The 24,683-nt window shown below is 38.6% G+C and overlaps 1 protein-coding gene across 3 annotated transcripts in view; it reads left to right on the top strand.

The window, feature by feature from the left end:
• The window catches only part of BAZ2B (bromodomain adjacent to zinc finger domain 2B), a 164,984-nt gene that overhangs the window by 41,100 nt on the left and 99,201 nt on the right, over positions 1-24,683 (top strand). For all 3 annotated transcript variants that reach the window (XM_087732680.1, XM_087732679.1, XM_087732676.1), the window contains one exon: positions 6,114-6,156. Coding sequence is in view for 1 of the 3 variants with exons in the window: in XM_087732676.1 (XP_087588802.1) it covers positions 6,114-6,156 (43 nt within the window). In the remaining 2 variants the exon portion in view is untranslated. The remainder of the gene's footprint in view (positions 1-6,113; positions 6,157-24,683) is intronic.

Raw genomic sequence — 24,683 nt, 5'->3', positions numbered from 1 at the left:
GGAGTTGCAACCAGAAGCAATGGGATGTGAAGGAGAAAAGGACTATTTTAAATGGGAGTACTGTCAGTTAAATTTTACAAATGGGTAAGGGAATAATTTCGGAAGATGTAGAATCTGGTTCCTGACAACTCTTACAAAACTTTGGGGAGCTAACGTGTTTGCAATGGAAGTACTTCACACGGAATCCTGAACCAGCTTTGGGCTGGCTAACTTATGTGTTGCTAACAGTGTAGATGCAGTAGTATGCAGCTGTTCACGGGCTGAAGGGAAATAGCAGTAAATACTTGAAAAATAACTGCACTGTGTTGTGTGCTCTAAGATGACAGTTGCATTGTTTAGTTTAGCTTAACCTTGGCTGAAAACTAGTTAAACAGTCACAGTGGGGGTTGTAGCGTGGATATGTCCTACTTATGGGAGAGTCTTCTGCTTCTGAGAATCTGTCAAGTGGTGTGGTAGATCTATTTTGTTTTTACCCTTAATTTTATGAGTTAGATGTCTTGCTACAATTAAATTTTATACAAAGCAGCCTGAACACTGGGTTTATGATAGCCCAGTTTAAGCTTGTAGGGCACAGACTGTGTGGGTTTCACGGTGCCCCCCCCCCCCATGTGCATTTTTTACATTGTCTTATTTAATGTTCTTTGTGATAGTAAAGTCCTCTACCTTTTCTCCACCACTTCCTCATGTGTTCATTGCTTATAATATACAAATGTCCAATTAGGTCTTGGAATGTTAACCAAAAAATTACCTTACTACTGAGTGCTACTTCCCTTTAGGAAGAAATGCACAACTGTATTTACTTGGAGGGTTAAAGAGTAATTTCTTTCAAGCAAAGCAGGTTTATTATTTCCAATTTTCCAAGATAAAGTGTGAAATAATTGGATTGTACCACTGATAATCATCTTTTGACTCTCTTGGGAGCACCAGATACAAGGTGCTGGAAGGAGGGGGAAAATACTAATTCTGAGTCATGTGTAGTCTTAAAATAATTTTTTAAAGTAAAGTCAGGCTAATTCAATGTGTGATATGTTTTATGGCCTCAAGCTGTGCCAGGGCAGGTTTAGGTTGGATATTAGGAAAAAATTCTTCACGGAAAGGGCTGTCAGGCCCTGGCCCAGGCTGCCCAGGGCAGGGGCTGAGTCCCCATCCCTGGAGGGATTTAAAAGCCAGGGAGATGTGGTGCTCGGGGATGTGGGTTGGTGGTGGCCTTGGCAGTGCTGGGTTAACGGTTGGACTCGATGATCTTAAGGGTCTTTTCCAACCCTAACGATTCTATGATTCTATGTGTGTATATCACACACAGGTGAAATGCACAGGTGATGGCAGATGTAAAGTTCCTCTGTGTTTAAAATAAAATAATCATTAGAGTTACGAAAGTATCTTTTCTGCAACTACTGTGAAGGGAGAGAAGCATTATTTTTGTTAACATGTTATGGGGAGGTGAAATTCCTTATTGAAATGGACAGTGTGTGGCTGAGATTTGCCAAGGTAATGGAGGGAGGTAGATTCAGGACTCCTGCAGAGACTGAATAGGAACCAAATGAATAAATGACACTTGATGACACTACTTCAAGCCATTCATTGTGCTTTCATGATGATGTGTTTAAGGAAATACTGTAACCGTTGTGGAATGAGATGTATATTTAAAACAAAAAAGAAGAGTTTCAAAGTAGTGGAGTAATGAACGCATTTTATGTAACATTGTTTGAATCTTGTGATAGAAATACAAAACATACTTAAAGCCTAAATTACACTGTTAGATCCTGGGACTTTGAGTTTTTGACTGGTGCCCATCTTGTTTTTTTAAAAAAAAAAAAAAAATAAAGTTGTAATAGAGTTATTTTAAGAATAAAGTGAATACCTGGGAAGGTTAGCTATGTCTATATAAAAATGCCATTATCGTTAAGAAAAATTGACGAGGCAAATTCCGATCCATTCCAACATGTGAGCTTGTAATATTTCTTTGATGCTTGGGAAGACAGGGTGTGGTGGGAGGGATGTTTTCAACATATAGGTTTCTTCTCCCTTTCAAAGGGAAAATAATTGCTATGCTTGTTTTAGAGGTCTTGGACCATTTATTTATGGACTGTGGTGAGTGCTACTCATGTATTGAGGTAGTTTTCTGCAGCAAGTGAATAAAACTCTGAACAATGAAACCTTTAGTCTTTGGGAAGAGAATAAACAACTTCAGTAATAGAAGACCATGCATTAAAAGTGCTTTTCTTTATTGATGAAGAATGGACAATGGGCTTTGATTTAACTTAGTAATTTGTTTATTGTAAATATATACAGCATATGGGAGAAGGAACCAGGGCAGGGTGTGATGCATTTTGTACATGTTGCAGTGTATTTGCGTTTGTTTACTTGAGCAAGAAATGGGAAGTTAGATTTTTTTCTTATGTAAATATAATAGACAACTCTATTTCTGTTCTTAAAAACTGAATTTATTTGCTCAGGTTTACAGCAGTTGCATCAAGATGCACTTTTTTTTTTTTTCTCCTTGCAGAGTATTAGATACACAGAACATTTGTCAGTCAATTGTGTGTGATACAAAATTCTCCAGTTGAAGTTAGTTTTGGCTTATCAAAAGATAGTGGGTAAGTTTGTGTGTATACATCTAGCCAGATTTGCTTTCCCAATCTGTAAAATTCTTGGATTTGTACCTTCACTGAACTCTTGACTATGTGCAGTTGACAGTGTTCGGGAGGAATAACGACTACTGCATGAGATTAATTCAATGCTAGTACTAGCTTATTACCTGTAATTTTGAACGTACTGCTAGAATTTTCCTGCTGAATACAGACTTTTTATTTAGCCGAAGGAAAGTATGTGATACTCATATGTTCATGCATAATACCAGATGATATTTCAATGGAGGGCTATACTCTTGTAATTCTCTTAAGTATTTAAAGAAAGGGATTAAGAAATTGCCCTGTTTGTGTACCCCAGCACCTGCTGGTGGTATTGCACAGTTGCATGTTTTCTGGTCCCTTCTTCCCCTGGTTTTTCATCCTCGCATCTCCCAGATGTTTCCTGACACCTCTGCTCGTCTATCTCAAACTCTGATTTCATGTTCTATCACCCCTTTCCAAGCTTAGATTTGCCAACCCTCCTACCCCACCCCTTCCCTCAGGTGCAATCAACTTCGTGCCTCAGCTGCCTATGGAAAGGTACTTGCCTTCTAGCTCGCGTAGGTACACGGGTATTCAAGGCAGGAAGCGACGTAGAACATGACCTCTAATAACATGAATACTGGAGTATAGAAGGCAGAAGGCTTACACAGGCAGCCGATCTTGAGGTCTTCTATGAGTTTTGAAGGTGGACTGAAATGTTTATTGCATCATTTGAGATTAAAGACTGACTTTAGTAGGTCTTTAGTCAAAGAAGGCTAAGAAAATATGAATGTACTTTGAAATATATTTTACATTACTATCTGAAGTCATTTGTGTGGCATGAAGCTCTGAGATCGCTCCAAACAGTGCTAAGTGATTTTGCTTATGCACATGGCTAACGTTGAAATTTTTTGCTTTGGGAATAATTCTTAACGTATGCAGACCCTGAAGTATTGGAGCCATAGTAAAGCCTGGTTTTAAAACTGTTACCTGTTTTTCCTTGCAGTCATGCAGTCTTTTGTATTACAATTTCTTAAGTACCTATTCCAATTTCTTGTGGAAACTTTTGCTTACAATTTTTTGCATTTCTAGTAAAGTTGTAGAGGATTTTCCAAGCAGTGACCCTTTTCATGTACTAAGGATAGAGAAGAGATGAAAAAAGCCCCTCTCTCTTTCCTCACTCCTTGGTTTACATACTTGCATCCAGCCAGAGCAGACGAAGTACACAGGAGAAGTCAGCAGCTGGTAAAGGAGATGAGTTGAAGCAACAGATTGTCAGAGAGCATCGGGCTGAAGCTACTACTCAATATTTCCTCCCAGTCTTTTTTTCTCCTCTGGAAGTGTTGTTACCCTGGGGAAACACGTAGGCTATTTTCCGATGTGGTTGGATTCTTAGGGATCTGGGTAACTTTTCTGTAGGAAACCTTTTTCTTCTCACTGGACAGTATTCAGGGCTGAGGAAGCTGTTACTGTGCAGTATGCTCTGCTTGTCGGTAAGGTAGTTGGTTATCATTCCTTGCAAATGGCAAGCTGGAGCTGTTTTCACTGTCCTCAACTCCATTGAACCTCTAACATTTGTCTCAAGGTTCAAGTGTCGGTGGGCTATTGAATGCCTTCAGGACTGATACCAAACCCAAAACTTAGCAGTGTCACAGGTATAGGTGTAGTCAGAAGTAGAATGTGTGTGCAAAATTGTAATGGGCAGCAAGTACTTGATCTTCAGCTAATAGAGGAAATACCACGTTTCCAACTTGGAAGAAGAAATATGACTGTTTTCTACTTTCTGAAGGACAGTTCAGGCTTCTAGTCAGCCAGCAGGGTGGTTGAGAGAGTAGCAAAATACCTACTTTCTTAAGCTTTTCCTCTCTGAAAGGCTTTGCTCCCACTTTTTAAATGGGGTAGTTACTGTGTCATATCTCCTTCCATCACTGCGCTCTTTCTTGTTTCTGGTCTAGTAGGTTGGGTTTTTTTTTTGGTGTCATCAAAGCATGGCTGTAGGGTAGAGAAGGGAAACAGTAATGTTTCTCCTTGGGAGAACAAACGTGATTCTTTTCCTGTATAGGGTGATGATGTTGCCACTGACTGTTAGGAGGAACAATTGGTTCCTGGCTGTCCTTTTGACAAGGGAGAGCGATACCTGTTGTTTTCCTGGCAGGCTGGGGAGTGTAGTTGGACAGTACTGGGCATAACAAACAAAAAAGCAATCGTTGGTGTTAATGCCCACACATTTACAGGTTGTAATTTAAAATTAAACTTAAAAAACTCTAGCTGTTGTTGATGTAATTACCTACCTAGATTTAAATTGTTACTTAGCTTACCTAACTCTATAAAAGAAGTTCTTGCTTATGTAGAAGGCTGAAGTTTTGTTTGTGTAAATTTATTGGTATGTTTTCTTGAACGTGCCACTGTGGGATAACCCAGCTTTATGCTCCCATCAGTGTGATGCTGTAGAAAAAATTCTAGAGTAAAAAGGTCAATTTTTCTATACATTTGGTTTTTAAAAAAAGTGTTCAGTGTATAATAAAAGCCCCAAACAAACCAACAACAACAAAAAACCCCAGAAGAGCCATTTTACACTAGCATTTTTTGATATGTAGGGAATTATGCATATTTGCTCAGTTAAAATTTTCTATCAGTGTAGCTGAAGAGAGCATCTACGAGCTCTGTATAGCAAGTATATGCTTAATGCTACAGAAGATATTTTTAAGAGATCGAACTGTAAAATTTCACTGACTCTTTACTAGTCTTCAGTGAAAAAAAATTATTAGAAAACCCCGACAATATCAGATTACTACTACAGCAAGTAAAGTTTTCCCGAAATGGTTGTGTTCCAAATGTTGCATCTGTTACGCAGTTTTCTGTTGTATACAGCGTGCATGAACTATATGTTTAGAAAAACTTGATCTACCCAGGGGAAAAAATCTGGGAAGAAAGCAATCCAAACAAGTGTTCAAAAATCATTTTTAGTTTTAAATTTTCAGTGAAATATGTGTGGATTTTGTACTGACATAGAGATGCTTCTGAATTCTCATAGCATGAGGAGAATTTGAAATCCTCATGCTAGAGAGCATCAGCGATGGAATGAAACTCTGATTCCGTATAAACAAAATTGAAAATTCCCATTGATTTCTGGGAGGCCAGAATTCTTTTGCATTTTAACAGAAAGATTCCTTTGACTTACTGTGTACGTCAAAGGAGAACACATTGTATTATATCATTCACAATTTAGTAAGGGTAAAATGAGTATGTATATTAAAATGGCTGGTTGCCAACAAAAAAAGTGTGATTACATAACATTTGGCTTAAACTATTATTGTTTTAATGGCTTCATAGCTGACTGTGGGAAACAATTAAAGTGTTTTCAGTACACTGGAAATATTTCACAGATGTGTTTTTTCTGAGAAATTTTACTGTTCTGTTTGATGTGTCTTTCTTTGTCCTTGTAAAAGTTACTTGATGAAAGCGTGAGTCAGCTGATCATTAATTGTTTTCTGTTTTCAGGTTGCAAAACAGCAATGTCACAGAACTGACCACATTCATCACAGTAAGTAAGCCGTGGCAATAAGCATTCTGATGATTTTCGGAGAAGCATGACTGATATAGGGAAAAGGAAAATGTTTTCTATACTGTATGGCTTAGTGCTAAATTCTGCATCCAGGTCCTGATTTTTGCAAGACATTAAGCACAGGCTTAACTAAGACTTTCAGATGCTTAGTCCATATGTGCAATTACTTTTGCGAGTTCAGGGTTAACTATTGAGTAGGTCTTTAACAATTAATGTCCATGATAATACTGTTATCATGCTTTCTGGATTTCTTTGTATGTAGGCTTGAAATATAAATATGATAGAATGTGATTTTAGTGTGTGGCACATTTTCAGTATACCTTTAGTAGTTTTGATGTCTGGTGTTATACAGTTTAAGGAATATTTAAAGTGCGTTGAGAGATTGTGCTGAGAGTTCTGATTCCAAAACCAATTTTAGCAACTTCGAAAAGTATTTTGAATAGTCAGAGAATGTGTTATCTTTTGCTACATGATGAGGATGAATTATCTTGTTTTGTTAATAGATAGTTTACTAGACTGTTAGGAAATGAAGAATTTTGCATTCACATCAATTTGCTTGGTTTTTTTCAGGATAACTAAAGAAAAAAATTATTTCTGTCTTACTCCAGTACCTTGCTTTAGACAAAGTTGACAGTGAAAGCTAAGATAGGTAAGAGATTTAAACAGAAAGCCTGACCATCTTTGCTTAGTTCACAGATGCCACTTTCAGGCACACGGTGTTACTTTATGTACCTGACAGACAGTAAGTACAATAAAAGTTAGAGAGGAAAATCTGAAATAGATTTGAAATGATTTTTCAAGTTTATTATTTTGGTGCTCCTCATATTAACCATCAATTCTTCATACCCTTGTGATAATATACCCTGAAAATAGCAAATAGCATACTTAAAGACATATTGTAGGTTTATGTCCAGTAATGAGATCTGTTGGTTAATAAGAGCCTTGTTTAGATCCCAGATACAATATTGTGTGATACAATGGAGTCTTATGTTTCAGTACCGACCTTCGTGCCCTCATCTCAGAGGTAACTTTACAATCAGTAAAGATAAAATTTGCACTGACGGGGGGGGGGGGGGGGAGGGGGAGGATAAAACAATCATTTTTGCATGATGATTAAAATAAATTTTAAGATTAAATTTAAAAGGCCCAGGTTTTAGAAGTACTTCAAGTGTACAGTTGTATGCTTTCAATGCAAATGTACTGTGTGGAAAGAAAAGATACTAAAACCACTACGTGTGACTTAATACAGTATTTACGGGAATGGTAAGAGCACCAACATTTGCTGAATTCAAAGAACGAATAGGTTCATATGGAGAGAGCAGATCTATTAAGTAGGAGAGATCAAGTGAATTAAAGGTCAAAAGAACAGTTTTCTAGTTGAACACATTGCTTAGCAAGCAGAGGTATGAGAGCAGGTAAGATTGCTGCTCCTCACTTCAAAATAGCAGGCTAACAAAAAAAAGGGGGGGGGCGGCAGAACTAGGAAAGTCATTAAGTAATTTGTAATAATAGACAAAAATATGAAGACTGTATCTAGGATTTAGGCTTTACTGCAGGCATCAGACATTGTGAAACTTTCTGTAATACAGTAGTATACTGCCAGCTTCTGTAAGGTGAGCCAGTTTTAATGAAAAAGCTTTCTTTTCATAAAAGCCGAACCCTGTTGTTTTTTCGCTAATGAGGTAATGTGTTTTTTTTTCCTGGGATGGACTGAAACTGAAAGACTGCTACCTTCTCAGCCTCCCTGTGCCTGAAGAAAGGTGTTGAAACTTCCTAGAAGAAGGTTCCAGTTTTGCAGGGGGTAGGGGGGTGTAGCGCCTTACACAGTAGCATGAGAAGAATGGTCCATAAATGGTTGTTGACATGCATAACTTTTGTCCCTTTAAGTATGCAATTGGAGAAGAACAGGAGGAATTTATAGAAAGATTTGTGCTTTTTGATCAATTTTCTTGTAGGCCTTAAAAAATGCAAGGGAAGCAATAGCCAGGTGTAGATCTCTTTCTCTCAATCAGCTTATTTTTAAGGCTGATTGTTTGTACTAACTCAGTGTACTGGTTTATTCTGCTTGTGTGTTTATGGCCAACTGTAAATTACTTAATCCTTTTGTGAGGGATGAAAAATGTCAGATCTCTGAAAAAGAAGAAAAACCCTATCCTTAGTCATCTTTAGCATTTTTGTGGGTGCAGTCAATTCTTTAGCCAACAGAACTTACTTTCTTTGTTACGAAGCAACAACAACCCTTCCATCCAAACAACGAAATGGCACCTCAGTATGCATTCTGTTGTAACAAATAGGTTGCTCAAGGGAGAGCTTGAAAAGATTAGGAAAAATGGCAAGTAATAATTCCTCGTACTTTGAGAGTTATGGGTTTTTGTGGGTTATTTTTTTTGTTGTTGTTTTGTTTTGTGTTAAAGTCATGCCATTTTTGATGAGAGGTTCTTGAGGATACTAATTTCTGCTCCCAAAATACAAAATTGTTTCCATCCCTAATGATGGCTCTTTTTATTTGTTCCAAAAGGTGGTGGTGGTGAATTCTCATAGTACCACTTTACCTGTGGAAACAGAAATACGGTAGAATCTTGACACAGTACTTAAAAGTTCTGCAGATAATACTTTCTGAAAATTTTCTGTGTGGTTGTATCTAAAGAATTTATTAATGGCTCTAATTAAACAAGTGATTTAAAAGTAAAAGATCAGCTGAGCAGAAGGCTGAACGGCATTTTCTAAATGGTTAAGGTAAAGTTAAGAAGAGAGGCCTCAGAATTTGACCAAAATTGTGATGACAAGTTAAGTTTGAGAGATGTTGCCAGTACAGCATTACAGGAATGCTAGAGGTGGTGAATACTGCAGTTATCAGAAGAATCTTTGTAGGTGAGATCTACACTGAAGTTTTTTTCTTTTTTTGGGGGGGGGGGGGTGGTGGAGGAGGAAAAAAAAAAAACCATCTTGCAAAGAAGAGGCAGATGTTAAAGGATTCGTAAATCATGCCTTCTACAGAAAGTAGAAGTAAGGATTTGACAGGTTTTGAAAACTACCCAGGTTCTTTTCACAGTAATGAAGTATGCATTGGCCTACTTTGAACTGGTGACTAGGAGTGTGAAGGTGAACAACAACAAAGAAAGTGTTTGAGTTTTTTTCTGTCAGACCCAGGAAAGATTTTGTGTATTTTAATTACTGGTTCTAAAATACAGAAGCAGATTGCCAAGAAAAGCACTTCCCTTACATGAAACTTAAATGTGTGCAAATAGTAGCCTGTTTGCAAACTAAATAAAAATGCAGCAGACTTGCAGAAACATGCAAGTTAGGCAAACATCTTCCTTTTTTAAAAAAAAAACAAAAACAAAAAAACCCCACCGTGTGCTTTATCACTTGTCAGCTGCTGTGTCTCGGAACAAAAGAAATCGCACAAAAAATGTGATTATTGCATTTTAAGTGAAATTCGATAAGAAGTCTGGGAACTGGCAACTAATGAGAGACTCTTGATAACAAATTGGAACACACTGTATGGGGAGGTAAGGGGGAAAGAAAGAAGAAAAATTTGGTGAACTCGGGTTAACAAAAATAGTTCTGTGCTTCTATGCCAGTTTGGGTGTATCATTAGCTCCCTTCCCACAACTGTTCCTGTTCTTCTCGTCAGAAGTTAACTTAAGCATCTAGATACATAGCTGTATTTGCCTTTTTTCATCACGTAAATATTCAAAAGGATGCAGAGAATTCATGTGAAGGTGCATTTGGTTTTGGAAAAGGAATTTTTGTTTTTATATTCCCCCAAAACAATTCGGGGGTCTACAGTACAAGACAGACATGCACCTGTTAGAGCAGGTCCAGAGGAGGCCACCGCAGTGGTCAGGGGGCTGGAACACCTCTCCTGTGAAGAAAGGCTGAGAACATTGGGTTTGTTTAGCATGGAGAAGAGGAGGCTCCGGGGGAGACCTGGTTGCAGCCTTTCAATAAATAAAGGGGGATCATAAGATAGACAGAGAGAGACTTTTTAGCAGGGCCTGTAGTGACAGGAGAAGGGGCAGTGGTTTTAAACTGAAAGAAGGTAGGTTTAGATTGCACATAAGGAAGAAATTCTTTATGATGAGGGTGGTGAGACACTGGAACAGGTTTGCCCAGAGAAGTTGTGGATGCCCCGTCATTGGAAGTGGTCAAAATCTGGTTGGACAGGGCTTTGAGCAACCTGACGTAGTGAAAGGTGTCCCTGCCCATGGCAGGGGGATGGGACTGGATGATCTTTGACAGTCCCTTCCAATCCGCAGCATTCTGTGATTCTATGAAAACATGCTGTTCGTTGCTTGTAGTAATAGTATTTGAAAAGCAGCAGTTTGTTTTTCTGACAGTGTATGTGGATGTACTTTTTGGTAAGCTCAGAAAAAATAAAAAAGTTTCCAAAACAGCCCTTCCCCAAAGAATGTGAGAATTTACTTCCTTCATACATGTGTAACACCTGCAGATTTAATTATATCTTTACTTCAGTGTAATAACAACAATTAACATTGACTAAGAAACTAAAAATAATATGATTTTAACAGTTTTATGTGCTTACAGTAATTATACAGAGTGTAAATAAAAGGCAGAAGGCAATTATGCCTTTTTTCTACTTATTTTTGCATAGTTATTTTTAGAAAATCATCTAATTAAAAAATTGAAATAAAAACAGTTTATTACTGTATGTTGCCGATTTGTCTGGAAATGTGGTCATTGTATGTGTACGTGTATATGCTTGCTTGTATGTGTATGTTTCGTTTTATTATCAAGGAAAACAAATTAACATGCTAGATAAAACAATTACAGAAGTAAAATTACAAAATGACCGAAAGGTTTAAGGAAAAAAAGAAAACAAAAAAAACCCCACTACTGACACAACTTCTGTAAGAGTTACTCCCAAGTGTTTTAATGCTGCTGCTGCAAACCAAACTTAATAACGATTATTTGCTGAAAGGGTTAAAAAGCAGATTTTGATTATGTATTGTCAATCCATGATTAGCATCTGTTAGGAGGAATAAGTGATTTATTAAGCTTTACTGTACAGATGGCAACTGGGGGAGCTCAGATGTAAATTGAATTTTCGGTAGTATCACTGTACTGTTAAGACCAGCTGGTTTTATCTTTGCAATAGCAGCAATCGGTTTGCACAAAAAAGTGGTTTTGTTGTTTACAGTTACTTCAACAGTTTAAAAGTTCAGAAATCTTTCAGATTATGTATGATTAGATAGGAGTTTTCACTTTGTTTGCTTTGGCTTTCTTATAGAAAGAAGTGTGGTTAGCATTTAAATACAAAGCTTTGTCCACTTATGGGAAATGAAGAAATATTTTTTTCTAATTAAATTTCAGAGTCTTAATATACAGTAGCTCTGTAATTTAGATGTTTAGGTTAAGAAGACATTTCTAGTCAACTATTGAAAAGATAATTTTCCATATGTAAGTTGATGAAACTTTATCTTTTGAATCTAAGTGTTCAGGGACTTTACTGCTGGTAGCTAATCCGAGTTTTGTGTTCCTGTTTCAACAAGAAAGCTGCTTTTAGTAGGACTTCACCAAACCACCACTCCAAAAAGTGTGGTCTGGGTAAGGGTTACAAGTTCAAGGAGGAAGGCATGTTGTACGTGGGTTTTTTTATTTGCTGTTACCAGAGTTCATAATATTACTGTGAATCATTTGATATTTGATTATATTCTTAAGGTCTTAAAATTCTTAGGCAAAACTAAATTTGCTTTGTTTAATTTATTTTCTGATTTTAAGGTAAGTAGCAAATCCTGTGGTAATGAAGAAAACTTGAAATAGTGGAATCAAGAGTCAAAACTGAGAAGGCAACTGGGATCCTAAATTAAATAAACAATGAGTTGAGAGTTTTTATTTTTAACTTGATAACTAGAAGAGCTTAGATGTGCGTTTTATGAGAAACTGATGTGAAAACAGAACAGCTTGGTAACTGGGAGTAGCATACTGATCAGCATCTCTCTTCAACCGTGTGTGAAAGGCACAAGGCCTTTGCTTATTCTTGATTTGTGGTTGTAGCTTTGTTCTTCCATTGCTTGTATCATTGGTGGTCCATAAACCATTTACTAATTTATCTTAACAGTGAATGAATAAACGATTTATTTTCAGAAATCTTTGCCTATTGGGACAGGTTAGGGGCAGTAGCAGAAAGGCCCTTGGGGTTTCGCTAGACAGCAAGCTGAACATGAGTTGGCCATGCACTCCTGCAGCAAAGTGAGCCAACTGCATCATGGGGTGTATTAGCAAGAGTGTAGGCAGCAGTCTGAGGGAAGTGATTCCCACTGCCCCATTTGGCCCTTGTGAGACCACATCTAGAGTGCTGGATCCCAGTTTTGGGGTCCTCAGTACAAGAAAGATAGTGACATACTTTAGTGAGTTCAGTGGTTGGCTACCATGATGAATAGGGAACAAGAGTGCAGGACAAAATAACAGATGTGTGAGAGAATTGGAATCGTTCAGCCTTGAGGAGGCTCAGGGAAGGTAATGGTTATCTTGAGCTGCCTAAAAGGTGTTAGAGAAGAAAAGTCAGATTCTTCTTGGAAGTATACAATGAAAAGAGAAAAGGGAAAAGACACAAATTATGTGAAGGGAAAATTTGATTAGATAAAAAGGAAAAATTCCTGAGAATGCCAGGTCATGAAGTTTGACAACTTTCATTGTGCTCTTGCAGCCTAGAAAACCAGTCATATTTTGGGCCGCATCAAAAAAAGCGTGGCCAGGTTGAGGGAGGTGATTCTGCCCCTCTCCTCTGCTCTGGTGAGACCTCCCCTGGAGCACTGCGTCCAGCTCAGGGGTCCCCAGTACGAGAAAGACATGGACCTGTTGGAGCGGGCCCAGAGGAGGGCCACAACAGTGATCAGAGGGCTGGAGCACCTCTCCTATGAGGAAAGGCTGAAAGAGCTGGGGTTGTTCAGCCTGGAGAAGGCCCCAGGGAGACCTCGTTGTGGCCTTTCAGTATATAAAGGGGGATCATAAGATAGACAGAGAGAGACTTTTTAGCAGGGCCTGTAGTGACAGGAGAAGGGGCAGTGGTTTTAAACTGAAAGAAGGTAGGTTTAGATTGCACATAAGGAAGAAATTCTTTATGATGAGGGTGGTGAGACACTGGAACAGGTTTGCCCAGAGAAGTTGTGGATGCCCCGTCATTGGAAGTGGTCAAAATCTGGTTGGACAGGGCTTTGAGCAACCTGACGTAGTGAAAGGTGTCCCTGCCCATGGCAGGGGGATGGGACTGGATGATCTTTGAAGTTGCTTTCCAACCCAAACCAGTCTGTGGTTCTAGGAGACACTGAAATGGGTGCTTAGAGAGCCTGCAAAATCTGCATCTTGTTTGCTGGACAAGGCTCTGAGCAACTTGATGTACTTCGAAATTAACCATGCTTTAAGCAGGAGATGGGACCAGATGACCTCTGTAAGATCCTTCCAATCTAAACAACTTTGATTCTGTCTTAACTAGAAAGTTCTTAATTATTTTCCTTTTCTTCCCCTTTGTCTCTTTTTCCTCTTAGGATTTTTAAAGGAGGAAGGTAGAATTAGAGGCAGTAGCATCAAGGAATTGTTGAGTCAAGTCAGTGCTTCATAGCAGGGGAGATGTGGTGGAAGCTGCAGTTGTGTAAGACTGAGAGGTATTGGATTTCTTAGTGATTGACTCTTGTTTTTTCCACTGCCCTTCCATTTCCTCAGCGAGATCTTTCTTAGGGTAGTGCTAGTAGTCCCAGATGTGGCCATGCCTGAGTAATGTATCTTGGTCACTTCCTTAGCTCTGCTGTGTTGTAGTACATCCTCTCAAAGATGTGTTCCTTTGCTTTTCTGTTGGGCCTGGTTTTCCCCAGTTTAGGAACAATTGTCTTAAATTTGGATGCAGCATGGTGCCCTTCTTCAGGTTTGACTCTTAGGTGCAAAAAATAGCAAACAATGAAGTGCTTGTCCGTATTTGACTTGAGACGAGTATATTTCATAGAGGTGCTCCCTTTTATTCTCTAGTTTGCCAACCCACTTTAACACCACTAAAAAAACCAAGTAATTAGCTAGCGGTAGTGAGGAGATGGGTAGGGATAGTTGAATTGCAGATGAGATAAGAAATGACTGAAATGTATATTGATAGCAGGTGGAAAATTGAACAAGTTTGGTGGGGTTTTTTTGTATTTGTTTGGTTTTGGTTTTTTTGGGTGAGAGATGTGATATGAGAGTGTCAGGTGAATATCTGTAACTCATAAAATAAACATGTTGGATATGTATCCGTGTATATCTGATCCTACTCTTTCTAGGGCAAGCACAAAGGTAATGCCTGAACTAGTTCAACCTTATACTGCAGTCTACCCAAGCCCTAGTGTGATTTAGCTGGGAAAATTCTAGGGGGCAATGTATTTTGGGGGATGAAGAGGCATTTTTTCCATATGGATTTAGAAAAACATTATTGGCTTAAATTGTGTTTATGTTTGGAATATTAAAAGCAGCCTGAACAAAGCAAGTAGTGGGCAGAGAGCACGTAGAACAGATTCAATTTATCAAGTGTCCGACACTATTACTTCTGTAACTGGAAGAAGTAAAGACGTAGGCAATGAGAAGAAAGGATGGGAGGTAAAGTTGAGATTGTAAATTACGTACTTTACAGGTGTTATGAAGTAAACTTTCATAAAGTTCCAAGTTTTGTCTAGTGTTCAAATGTTTTGCTCCTATGTATTTAACATCTGGGGGGTTTGTATGGCAATAGTTGGACATCTAGCTATGTGATCATATGTGTTTTCATATATATTTGCAATACAAAACTGTTTCTCCTGTGGTTCAGTTTCACTGCAAAATCAAGCTGCAAGTTTGCACGTTTAAAAATTACTCCAGAGTACCAACATCCACCTGAATTTCAAGACTCCAAAAGTTGCTATCAAGGAATAAGTTCACTGAAGTCGTGTTGTGATGAGCCTGATGATGAACTGTATGTTCGCATACTTGATGGAGAGCATATGTGTGCATATACGTGTGTGTGTATACATGAGAATATATATATATATAATTAGTTTTATCAGTCCATGTATAATCTGTTTCATCTGAGGATCTAATTCTTCAGGTATTCATTCAGTAAGGCAAGATTCTCTTTCCTTTTTTGTCAAAGCTCTAACATGGAGGTTGTTTTGTTTTGTTTTTTTTGTGTTTTTTTTTTTTTTTATCAGTTTGTATATACATCAAGAGATGTAGAGCTGAATGTAGTTTTGTTGGTTTCAGTGAAGCTGTGATAATTTATTCTGCATGGTTGCCTGTAATAAGGATCTTATTAGGCATGTTTTGTTTCTTTGGAAAAGAAGAAAAAAAGTGAGATTGTATGCATGTATGTTATGTAAATACAGATTTTAAAATGATCAGATGTTTTCTAACTGTTTTTACATGTCTTGTCAATATTTGAAAGGTTTTCTTTTTAGGTTTTCCAAAGGTAATTCATTTAAAACAAGCACAGCAATGAAAAGGATATAGAATTTGGAGTTTTTATATTCTTGCACAATTCAGAGGAAGTAAAGAAATGGTATGTTAGAGCACAGCTTAAATGCATATCAGTTGAATAAAGCATGGGCTTAGAGCTTGCAGAGGGGTTATATGTATCATCTGTTTTAGATGTATTACAGAGGTGATGTCAAGGTGAAAGCAGACTTGCAGAATGGTTGGAAATCATTGATATTCTGACTCTGAGGCTGTAAATGGCTCTGTGGCAGATGGAGTCTTTGTCAAGGAAGAAAAATGGCAGCTCTGGAACATCATAGATGTTTTTGCTTAGCAGCTCAGCACATAGGCTGTGACCTTCCAGTGTTCAGGAGTTCCTCCTGTGCTTCAATAAATTGTCCTCCACTTCTGTTCCCTAAAAGTAGATAAATAGTAGTCATCATAGTTCAGTACAATTTGGGGTATTTAATTATGAAAAAACATAAGCATGCTTCATTGACAGATTTTTTAAAAGTAAGCTTTGAAGGATGCTCGCAATGTCTGCATGAAGTGCCAGGAACAGCTTTTAACTAAGCATTGTGTGTTACTGAAAATAAAGGGGGGGGTGTGTGTTTGTGCGTATAGATATGACTACTAGTACAGCACAATACTACTGTTAATTCTCTGGAATATGATTTTAACCCGCAACAAAAAACACAGTGAACTAGACAGCGTTAATTTTTGGAATGTGTTCATACCGTGGGCATCTATATTTGTGCGATATATTTCAGTAAAGTACAGAATTTTAGACTATATGTTGAAGAAGCTATTTCTGGTTAGATCAGAGAGGATAAATGTGGTTGATAAATTCAGTCTCATTTCTGAGTTAATGTTTTTTCTTTATTGATAAAAATTCAGGTATCTTTTAGCACCTGACAGCATCTAATCCTGTGTACTGTTGATATGGTTTCATCTGTGTTCTTCTAGGAAGTTGAGTCTATATTTATAGAATGAGGGTTCACTTTAATCTGTAGAGTAACTGGTTTCTATATTCTCATTCCTATTAATGAAATTTGTGCCAAGTTGTGTAAGTTGTGAAGTTTGATGTCCTGTACTTAAGATATATGCATGATTGCCTAGCGTCAACAGTTATGTACGAGAATTGCGTATTTCATATGTACAGTAGATGTGGATATCTTAGAGTCTTTCTCATTTAATCATTTGAATTAAGACTATATCCTTTAACAGTTCTCTATATTCTTAGGTCCCTTATACATTAGTTTGATCCCTAATAAAACCATTGATGTCAGTTGTTGTAGTATATGGCTTCAAAAGCCTGTAACATCTTGTAGATGATGTTCAATTGGACAGTTGACCTATATTACAGGGTAATAAGTCATTGTTAAAAGTGGAAGCATTTCACAACTATCACCTGCCAGCCGTACTCTTTAGCCTACTTGACAATTGTTAGAATTATAGAAAGCAATCACTGTTCATCACAGAAGAAGATGACCCAGCACTTTCAAGGGTCAAGGTTGTTGCATTAGAGACTCTTTCTCTCAAACCCTGGAGGTTGTATAGTCTTTGCTTTTAAAGGTGAGCCCACTATAATTAACTGTGCTTCTATTCAGTTTCAGTCATTTTGAGATGCAATGTGGATGGGTTTTTTGCAGAAGGACAAATGCTTTGTAATTGAAACAGAAGCATTTTTGATAGCGTGTGATTGAAAATAGTCTTCATAAATCTTTTTATTAGGACATCGTAATGCACGAATGAGAGTAAGACCGCTTCACATGACATATGCCTGGATGTTTATATCAGGTAGCCACATATCTTTAAAAGTGGGAGAAATGGAATGAAAAATAAGGCCATGTGTTATATGCTTTCAGCTTTCAAAGCTCTCAATGACATAAGTGCTTGTTAACTTAAAAAGGAAGAATTGGAGCACGTATGAAGAGAGTTTATGGAAATTTTTATGCTTTCAATTACTTACCTAGCTCATTACATCCAGTATCTTGATGGTATTCTTTCTGGGTTGTGTAGTGACGATTTGATATGACTGGCTCCAGGGATGGTTAAGTCCATTTTCAGACGTTTCATTATTTTTCTCCTCTATTTTTCAGTGGTCTCTTGTGCCTTCTTTTTCTCTGGTGTTGTGATGGCCATCGTAACTATAGAATGAGTGAATGACTTCCTTATGCCCTCAAGATAAAATGAGAAAATAAATTACAAATTACTTTCGTTTATTCCAAAGGAGTTCTCTATGCGGTTTTGGTATACTAAAAGTAACTAACTAATTGGTGGTTTGTCTTCATAGGATTAGGGTTTTAGAGTGTTAGTTGAAAAAGAAAGGAGAAAAAGAAGCAAACCAACCCCCCACACAAACAAAAAAACCTAAACCTACCATCAAGCCAGCAAGCATTTATTTTCTACTGTTTTGTATTAGTTTTTCGTATGACTTTGGAGCTTATCAACAATAATGCTGACTCGATAGTGGCATTGTAGTAGCAATATCTTAGTTGTATTGTTTCAATTAAAACATTCTGTAAAATGAGAACAGCTGAAAAATGTAGCGGGCTATATTATTAGTTTTAATAGTTTTGGCGTGAATTCAAAACCTAGTTTTGATACTCTTGGAGCTAGGGGGGTGTAAATAGGTTGCTTGTTATCTGTGAAGTATAAGGCAGCACATATCCCACAAAACCAAAATATGGTATTACTGTAATGAGAGAAAAAAGTCTTTTAAAAGACTTCTGTAATGTTTTAATCTTTATGGTCAGGTCTGAGTAGTAGAGTAAATAATTCCATTCCGTATTAATTTCTTTTTCAGTAAAGATGTTTTGCATAATTGATATGTATACTGCATGCTTATACATACTGTTACTGAACTCGCTGGATTGTTTTACTTGGTTTCATGATGATTTTGCATGTTCATGCAAAGCAATTACACTTTTATTCATGCAGTGGTTCTAAATTCTGTTCCTGTATAATCATTAGATAAAGATAGAAGAGATTTTAAAAAACGTGTTGTTCTTGTATTAAATTCTTGTATTAATTGGAGCACAACTTTAGCTGTGAAAGTATAGTTTGTTCAAAGTGACACCCGATTTTTATTAGATATTCCTGCTGCTTTACAGAGAAATAAAACTCCTTTGTCTCCTTAGCACCCATTGATTTTTCTTTCAAGGCTACGTTAACAATGTTGATAGAACCCATGCAATTAGAATCTATGTTTAGCAATAAGTAGAGAAATACATTTTGTAAATAAAAAGTATTGCACATACAATGTTAACAAAATATTTTGCAATATTGCTGTACTTGAAGCAGTGAAACCAGGAGGAGGACAAGATACTGAAAGGTCGAGGAAAAATGAGAGAAAGAACAAACGATGCAAAAAGAAAATGACACTGAGGTCTTGGTTTAATACATATGTATTCCAGGTTGATAGCTGATTTCATTAGCAAATCTCATTGTTATGCAATGTCTGTTCTTCTGCAGCAAAATGAATATTGTATTCTCGGAGGGTCTGTGCGTGTGTGTATGTGTATATTATGATGATAGATAAAGAACATATATTTATAATTGTTCTAACCTTTTAAAACTTCTGAAAAACCTTTCTATTTTTACAATAATTTTATATTTCAGTTTTCCAATAAAATGGTAAATTAATGGTTATTTTTATGAAAAATAGCAGTTTAACCCTCCTTCTCTGCATTTCTTTGCCATGTTTGCTACCTATGTGATCTTTCCCCCAAAACCTTCAGTTTGACTGAATAGCAGTTAATACTGAATTTACCATATCAAAAATAAAAAATTAACTATAATAATACTGGTATCTGTAATGCTTTTTAAAATGGCTGATAGTAATGTATATAGAACATTGAAACAAGCACCTCAGTCTCAAATCTCATCAAACTCGAATCACTTTTTATATTTTAAGAGAATATACTGAAAAATATTGAAAAACTGTTCATTGTAAGGACTTTATTATGAAATGGCACGTTTTGCTACATAGGACAATGGGTTCCTTAAGATACTGGTGTGCTTTAGTTTCTTTTGTTTCCAAGTTGCTTGTTAAAACTACTCTTTCTGTAGTATTAAGACATTTTGATAAACACAATATTCAAAATGAGAAGGAACATACGAGAAGGCTTTGATGCAGGAAAATTAAAATGCACTGAAATTATTTAATTCAGGTATTTTTCTATGCTCTTTCAGAATTTATTCCATATATAAACTTTGTGGGGTTGAAATCTAGTAGCAAATCTATGAAATGCTACTAAATAAATTATAATTTGGGATTTTGAATAGTTTTGTGGTTAGTTCTAGGTAACGAGCCAGCATGAAGAATGGTTTTGAGCACTGTAGTAATGTAAAGAATAAACTAGTTTTCTGGGTTTTCATGTGAGTGACTTTTACATGCCTTGAAACAATTCTGTTCATATTAGGGTTTTGTTAGAGATGTGTCTAATAATAGTAGAATATGGCTGGCTCTCTCTTAGTGATAGTTCTGTAGGAGCTACTGTGTTTATTCCAATTCCAAGACACTATTTTAAGGATCAAATTGATAGATGAAGTGTCCATGCATTTGGTAAAAATTCATTGAGGACCGAAGGGCCTTCAAAATGAAGCTAAATCATGAGCAATACGACCAATGTACGCGACCATAATATGGAGGGGGCAGAACAAAGAGACGATTGCTTGCCTGTCTTTTCCCCTTGGGAAAGGGAGCCTCTTTCCCTTTGCTTTGGTAGGGCTATAACCAGTATAAGGACACAGACTACGTAGCGTCAGCTGCTGGATTTTAAAGATTGGTTCTTTTAGGTTCTTTTGGTGGCAAGAAACTAATTGAAGTGAGGTAATCTCTCTGTTGCTGCATCTTAATGTTTTCAAATGTGGAGACCAATTTAAATATCTGGTGTTACGCTGTGTAACAGTGGAACCCCAGAATGGTCTCTGTGGAGTAGCATATGTGGGGAAAAATGATATTGAGGCTTGTGAATGTTGTGAGAACCTACTTTATAGGGACACAAATAGGACTTGCTTTGGTATGCCATCGTGTGAAGGGCTCTCAGGAGTAAAAGGTGGTTGACACTTTTGGCACAGGCTGACTATGAGGAGCAAAGTTGGTTGGTTGTTGTGTCCGTCCGTGTTGTGTCTCCGTCCGTCCCCAACTTTTGTAGTTTAGTTGGAGGTCACTTTTATTAACTTGTTAATTTTTGTCGAGTAAAAAGATGATTTAGAACTTATAGTGTCCCACCCCAGAAAGTTATTTTTGTATGTAATGAATTGTCCTTTTTGTTCCTTCCTTATTCGTCCATGCAGCTAGCGTGAAAGGATTCTAGCTAAAATGGCTAGAAGCAAAAGACAGACTAATACTGCATGTGAAACTTTTAGAAATAAATTTATCGATTTAATGCACTACAGAGATGGCTGCAGGGAGTTCATACTCTCCAAAACCATTGCTGCAGGTTGTATTTACAGATGATGCTGGATTTAGGTATTGTGTTTATATTCATAAATGTTTACTATTTTAAGCAAGTGTTTCCGCTGTGAAGTAATCTGTATTTCTTGCAGCAATTTTGGTATTTGCATCAAGGTATGATGCAAAATATAGATGTCTGGCTTTGTTGGCATTCACTAGAGGTTGCACAGAGATTACATGCTATTCTCAGGTGAGCGTAAGCAACATTCATGGCTTAACTGCTTTTATATTTCTTTATCACAGGGTAAACTATGAAGTTTTAAATCAAAACTTTTTTTGGAATAATGCTACCTGAATGATAGTTCTAGATAGGCTCAAATCTCTCTTTTGTGGTTGACACTTGTTTTTTTGATACAGTGTTGAGATGATTCTTACACTCTGTAGTGGTATGATTCTTAACTTTTGGAAGTTCTTTGGCAGGAATCATAGCACACAAGGCTCTGTAAGAAGCTGTTGATGGTGTTTTTTGTTTTTGTTTTTTTTTTTTTTTTAAATTTTTTTTTCAGGATTTTGTATTTTCTTTATGACCATAGACTTCATTCCCCTGGGTAATGTTTAAAATCTCAATAAAAGAACACTTCAATATTTTACTCACTGTTACTGTATGTATTGTTTTCTAAATATTTTTAATTATTTTCCAATACCCATATTTATAGCTAGACCCATATTCAATAGCCATATTTATAGTTAGAATTTGCTATATAGAAACTGATTTTTTTTTTTTTTTAATCTCCTAGAAAGACAGTAACTGTTCAGTTGGGCTCCACAGGTTGACGCTGTGCCATTTTATGAGGGCAGTGCTGATGTGTATTTAAGACGTAGGTGGAGTAGTGATTTATTGTATTATATGTCTCAGTATCCTATTAAGGCCTGTTTTATAAAAAAAAAATTTTTCAGGGAGCTGAGGTGTTGGACACCAGAATTTTAATAGCCTGTAGAACTTCTGTCCAAGGACATAAATTGCTGAATCATTATTGTCTTAGAACCCTAGAATGGTTTGGGTTGGAAGGGACTTTAAAGATCATCTGGTTCCCACCCCCTGCCACGGGCAGGGACACCCACCACCAGACCAGGCTGCTCAAAGCCCCATCCAGCCTGGCCTCGAACACTGCTGGGGATGGGGCATCCACAGCTCCTCTGGGCAACCTGTGCCAGTGCCTCACCATCCTCATAGGGAAGAATTCCTTGTTAAGATCTAATCTAAATCTGCCGTCTTTCAGTTTAAAGCCATTACCCCATGTCCTATCACTACATGCCCTTGTAAAAGTCCCTCTCCAGCTTTCTTGGAGGCCCCCGTCGGGTACTGAAAGGCTGCTATAAGGTCTTCCTGGAGCCTTCTCTTCTCCAGGCTGAACAACCCCAACTCTCTCAGCCTGTCTTCATAGGAGAGGTGCTCCAGTCTTCTGATCATCTTCATGGCCCTCCTCTGGACTTGCTGCAACAGGTCCATGCCCTCCTTATGTTGGGAACCCCAGAGCTGAATACAGTACTCCAGGTGGGGCCTCAGGACAGCAGAGCAGAGGGGCAGAACCACCTCCTTATCCTGTGTAACCAGGTCTCCTGTTCCCTTCTGCAGGGGGTCCACATTTTCCTTAGTCTTCCTTTTATCACTGACATACCTATAGAAGCTTTTCTTGTTGCCCTTGATGTCTCCTTGTTCATCCATGCAGGCCTCCTGGTGTTTTTGCCTGCCTTCCTCTTTGTTGGGATGCATCACTCCTGAGCTTGGAGGAGGTGATCCTTGAATATTAACCAGCTTTCTTGGGCACCTGTTCCCTCCAGGGCTTTTCCCCACGGTACTCTACCAAGCAGATCCCTGAAGAAGCCTGTTAAGTCCCAGTCTTAAGTCCCAGTCTTAAGTCCCAGTCTTAAGTCCCAGTCAGGCTCGGGGAAGGTTTGTAATGATCCCAAGGGTGAAATTAAGACACAAACGAGGTCACGTGCCGCCAATCAGATGTTTTATTGGGTAAATAGAAAAGAGTAAAGTGATAGGAAAGGCAGGAAATATTAGGAGGAAATTAAGCAAGCATTCAGAGAGATAAGTGAAGGATAGTCACCACCATGGATCCAGCGGCGTCCCATTGGTCCTCAGTCTTCAGTCTTTCGGCGGTGGATGGCCACACTCAGGTTTCGTTGTGCCATCTTTTATCCGGTTTTGGAGAGGGAGTTTGCCCTCTCGTTTCCGTTTGGTTACTCAGGGCAACATCACATACCCAACACATGCACATCTACTGGTGGGGCAAGCGGCCTGACTGGATACCAGTTGGTGTCCTGTTCTTGGTGGTGCCTGATAAGCCAAAGAATGGGCTGCTGCTTCAGCAAGTTTGCACAAGTTTCCTTGCCAGATGGTGGTACTTGATAAGCCAAAGAATGGTCTGCCCTCGGGTCTTGTCAGACAGAAGAGTGGTCTGCTGTCCGGTCTTACCAGATAAACACACACAAGCAAGCTTTGAGAGAATTGTTCTTAACACTTAGTCTCTTACAAGGCCAGAGTCTGCTTTCCTGAAGTCCAGGGCAGTGAGCTTGCTGTGCACCCTCCTTGGTGCCCTGAGGATCTTGAACTCCACCGTTTCATGGTCACTGCAGCCAAGGCTGCCCTTGAGCTTCATATTCCCCACCAGCCCCTCCTTGTTGGTGAGAGCAAGGCCCAGCATAGCTCCTCTTCTCATTGACTCTTCTGTCACTTGGAGAAGGAGGTTACCATGAACACATTCCAGGAACCTCCTGGATTGCTTATGCCCTGCTGTGTTGTCCCTCCAACAGATATCGGGGTGGTTGAAGTCCCACATGAGGACCAGGGCTTATGAACATGATGCTGCTCCTATCTGTCTATAGAGGGCCTCATCTGCTCGTTCTTCCTTGTTGGGTGGCTTGTAGCAGACCCCCACTATAATGTCACCTGTCCCTGCCCCCCCTTTAATCCTGACCCATTGGCTCTCAGTCGGCTCCTCATCCATCCCCAGGCGGAGCTCCATGCGCTCCAGCCAGTCACTGACAGAGAGGGCGACACCCATTCCCCATTTCCCCTGCCTGTCCTTCCTAAAGAGCCTGTATCCTTCCATTCCAACACTCCAGTCACAGGAGCTGTCCCACCACATCTCTGTGATGCCAGTAAGGTCATAGGCCTGCAGGCACGCACACATCTCTACCTCCTCTTGTTCATTTCCCATGCTATGTACGTTTGCATAGAGGCATTTAAGTTGGGCCCCCAACGAAGCTGACTCCCTGGCTGAAATTCCTTTGTGCTGCTCTTCAGGTGCTCTCCTGCTGACCTGTGATCCTTCTCCAGGCTCTGGGCGTCTATTGCTGGCACTGGCACCCAGCTGGTAGGAGTGGGATGGATTGAGGTTCCCCTCCCCCAGCAACTTTAGTTGGAAGCCCTCTTCACCAGGTTGGCAAGCCTCTGACCGAAGGTGCTCTGTCCCTTCTCTGGCAGATGGACCCCATCAGCCTGTAGCAGACCAGGTTTCTCAAAGCCAGTCCCATGGTCTAAGTAGCTGAACCTCTGGCTCTGGCACCAGTCCTGTAACCATTTGTTGATTCGCCAGATTCGATTGGCCCTTTCAAGCCCCTTCCCTTTGACTGGGAGGATTGATGAAAAAACTACCTG

The sequence above is a fragment of the Nipponia nippon genome, unplaced genomic scaffold (genome assembly GCF_047370975.1).
Source record: "Nipponia nippon isolate SJK-2023a ecotype South Korea unplaced genomic scaffold, ASM4737097v1 scaffold_5, whole genome shotgun sequence".
Classification (NCBI taxonomy): Eukaryota; Metazoa; Chordata; class Aves; order Pelecaniformes; family Threskiornithidae; genus Nipponia; species Nipponia nippon.
This window is presented reverse-complemented; position numbering and strand designations above follow the sequence as displayed.